The sequence below is a fragment of the Aptenodytes forsteri genome, unplaced genomic scaffold (assembly GCF_000699145.1).
Source record: "Aptenodytes forsteri isolate BGI_AS27 unplaced genomic scaffold, ASM69914v1 Scaffold492, whole genome shotgun sequence".
In the NCBI taxonomy this organism is placed as follows: domain Eukaryota; kingdom Metazoa; phylum Chordata; class Aves; order Sphenisciformes; family Spheniscidae; genus Aptenodytes; species Aptenodytes forsteri.
The window spans coordinates 909261-910690 of record NW_008794172.1 but is presented as its reverse complement, the minus strand read 5'-3'; the positions used below and the strand labels follow the sequence as shown (position 1 = coordinate 910690).

The window sequence follows — 1430 nt, the reverse complement described above, 5'->3', positions numbered from 1 at the left end:
GAGGCCCTGGGGCCACCAACCGCCCCTCTTAGAGGGACCTTTGAGGGTCTGGCACCAACAGCCACTTCCCTCACCCCCAGCCCCTTGGCCCCCGGCTCTCCCCACCCAGAGCCCCGCGGCCAGGCCGGCACTGTGCGCTGACTCACCTCCCGTCATCGACCTGAAAACGGCGTTGCTGACCCTCGAGAGATAGGCAGGGTCAGAGGAGAGGGGGGTCATCTCGTTGAAGGTGTCAGCGCTATAGATGTGGTCTGTGCCGAACTCTTTGATCAGCTCCTTCAGGAAGAGGGTCCCGATCACCTGGAACATGGGGTCCTCTGGGTCCAGCAGGTAGGTACACGAGTAGGTGCAGTCGAAGTGGCTCCAGCCCCCAAGGCGAGTGGCATTCACATGTGGGAAGACCCTGTGCCAGAGGGCAGAGGCAGGGATCAGGATCAGGACAGGACCGCTGCGCCCCTGTGGGGACAGGGCGGCCTCCTGGGGAAGCTGGCACAGGCACAGGAGGGCCGGGAGCTGCATTGGCCCTGGGAGCACCCCGTGCAGCCAGCGCTGGCCAGAGGTGGGACCCCAGGGCTGAGACGCCGGGGAGGGAGCTGCAGCCAGGGCTGATCTGCCCTGTGGGGTCCGTGAGCGTGCAGGGCTGCACCTACCGAAGAACCCCCTGGGGTACGTGGCCTGCAAAGGCTGGCAGCACCGTGATCATCCCCAGCGAGCGCATCCTCTCCACGATCTGGTACTGGGAGAGAGAATGAGGGAGGGAGTGGGGGCAGAGGATCCCCACCTCCCCACACAGGGCCCCTGGGTGCCGCTAGAGCCTGGGAAAGGGAGCGGCAGCCCCCGAGCCTCTGTGAGCACGGTCTTGGCCTGGAGAACCAGGGCAGGGGGTCGCATGGGTCTGCCCCGGGCAGGCGGGCATCCCTGGTACCCCTGGTACCTGCAGGTAAAGCTGTTTGAGGTGCCAGGCTGGCGGCAGCGGCCCTGCCCAGCCGTGGAGGTTCCCCATCCGGTTCCAGGCCAGGAACGCCGGCCCCGTGAAGTATGCATCGATCTCCGACTGGTTCAGCCCCAGGGAGTGGTACACCTGTCCGGGGCGGCAAAGGCTCAGCCGGCCCCGCGGCCGCCCCGCTGCCCTGCCCACTCCCGCGAGCCCCGATACTCAACCCGCTGCCAGGCTGCCTCCTGCCCCGTGAAGGCTGGCGCCAGGTTGATGCCGCTGAGGGCCATCCAGTCGATCTCCCGCTCCCAGCGCGCCCAGTCCCACCATGCGTAGGAGTAGCTCTGGGTGCAGGCGTTCTGGTAGTAGCGGTACCTGGGGGGAGCGGGCGGGAGGCTGCGGGCTGGGCCCCCCCCCTCCCGGCCCCGTTCTCGTTACGTTACGTAAGGGCGCCTTGTCCCGGACTAACGAGCCATGAGCAGCGCCCCGGGCCCCC

General features: G+C 67.8%; 1 protein-coding gene across 1 annotated transcript in view; it reads right to left on the bottom strand.

Moving 5' to 3' along the window:
• NAGLU (N-acetyl-alpha-glucosaminidase) overlaps positions 1-1430 on the bottom strand; it is a 4706-nt gene that overhangs the window by 1917 nt on the left and 1359 nt on the right. The window contains exons 2-5 of the mRNA XM_009283293.1: positions 1162-1364; positions 935-1081; positions 651-736; positions 147-403 (exon numbers count right to left, since the gene is read on the bottom strand). Coding sequence (XP_009281568.1) covers positions 147-403; positions 651-736; positions 935-1081; positions 1162-1364 — 693 coding nt within the window. The remainder of the gene's footprint in view (positions 1-146; positions 404-650; positions 737-934; positions 1082-1161; positions 1365-1430) is intronic.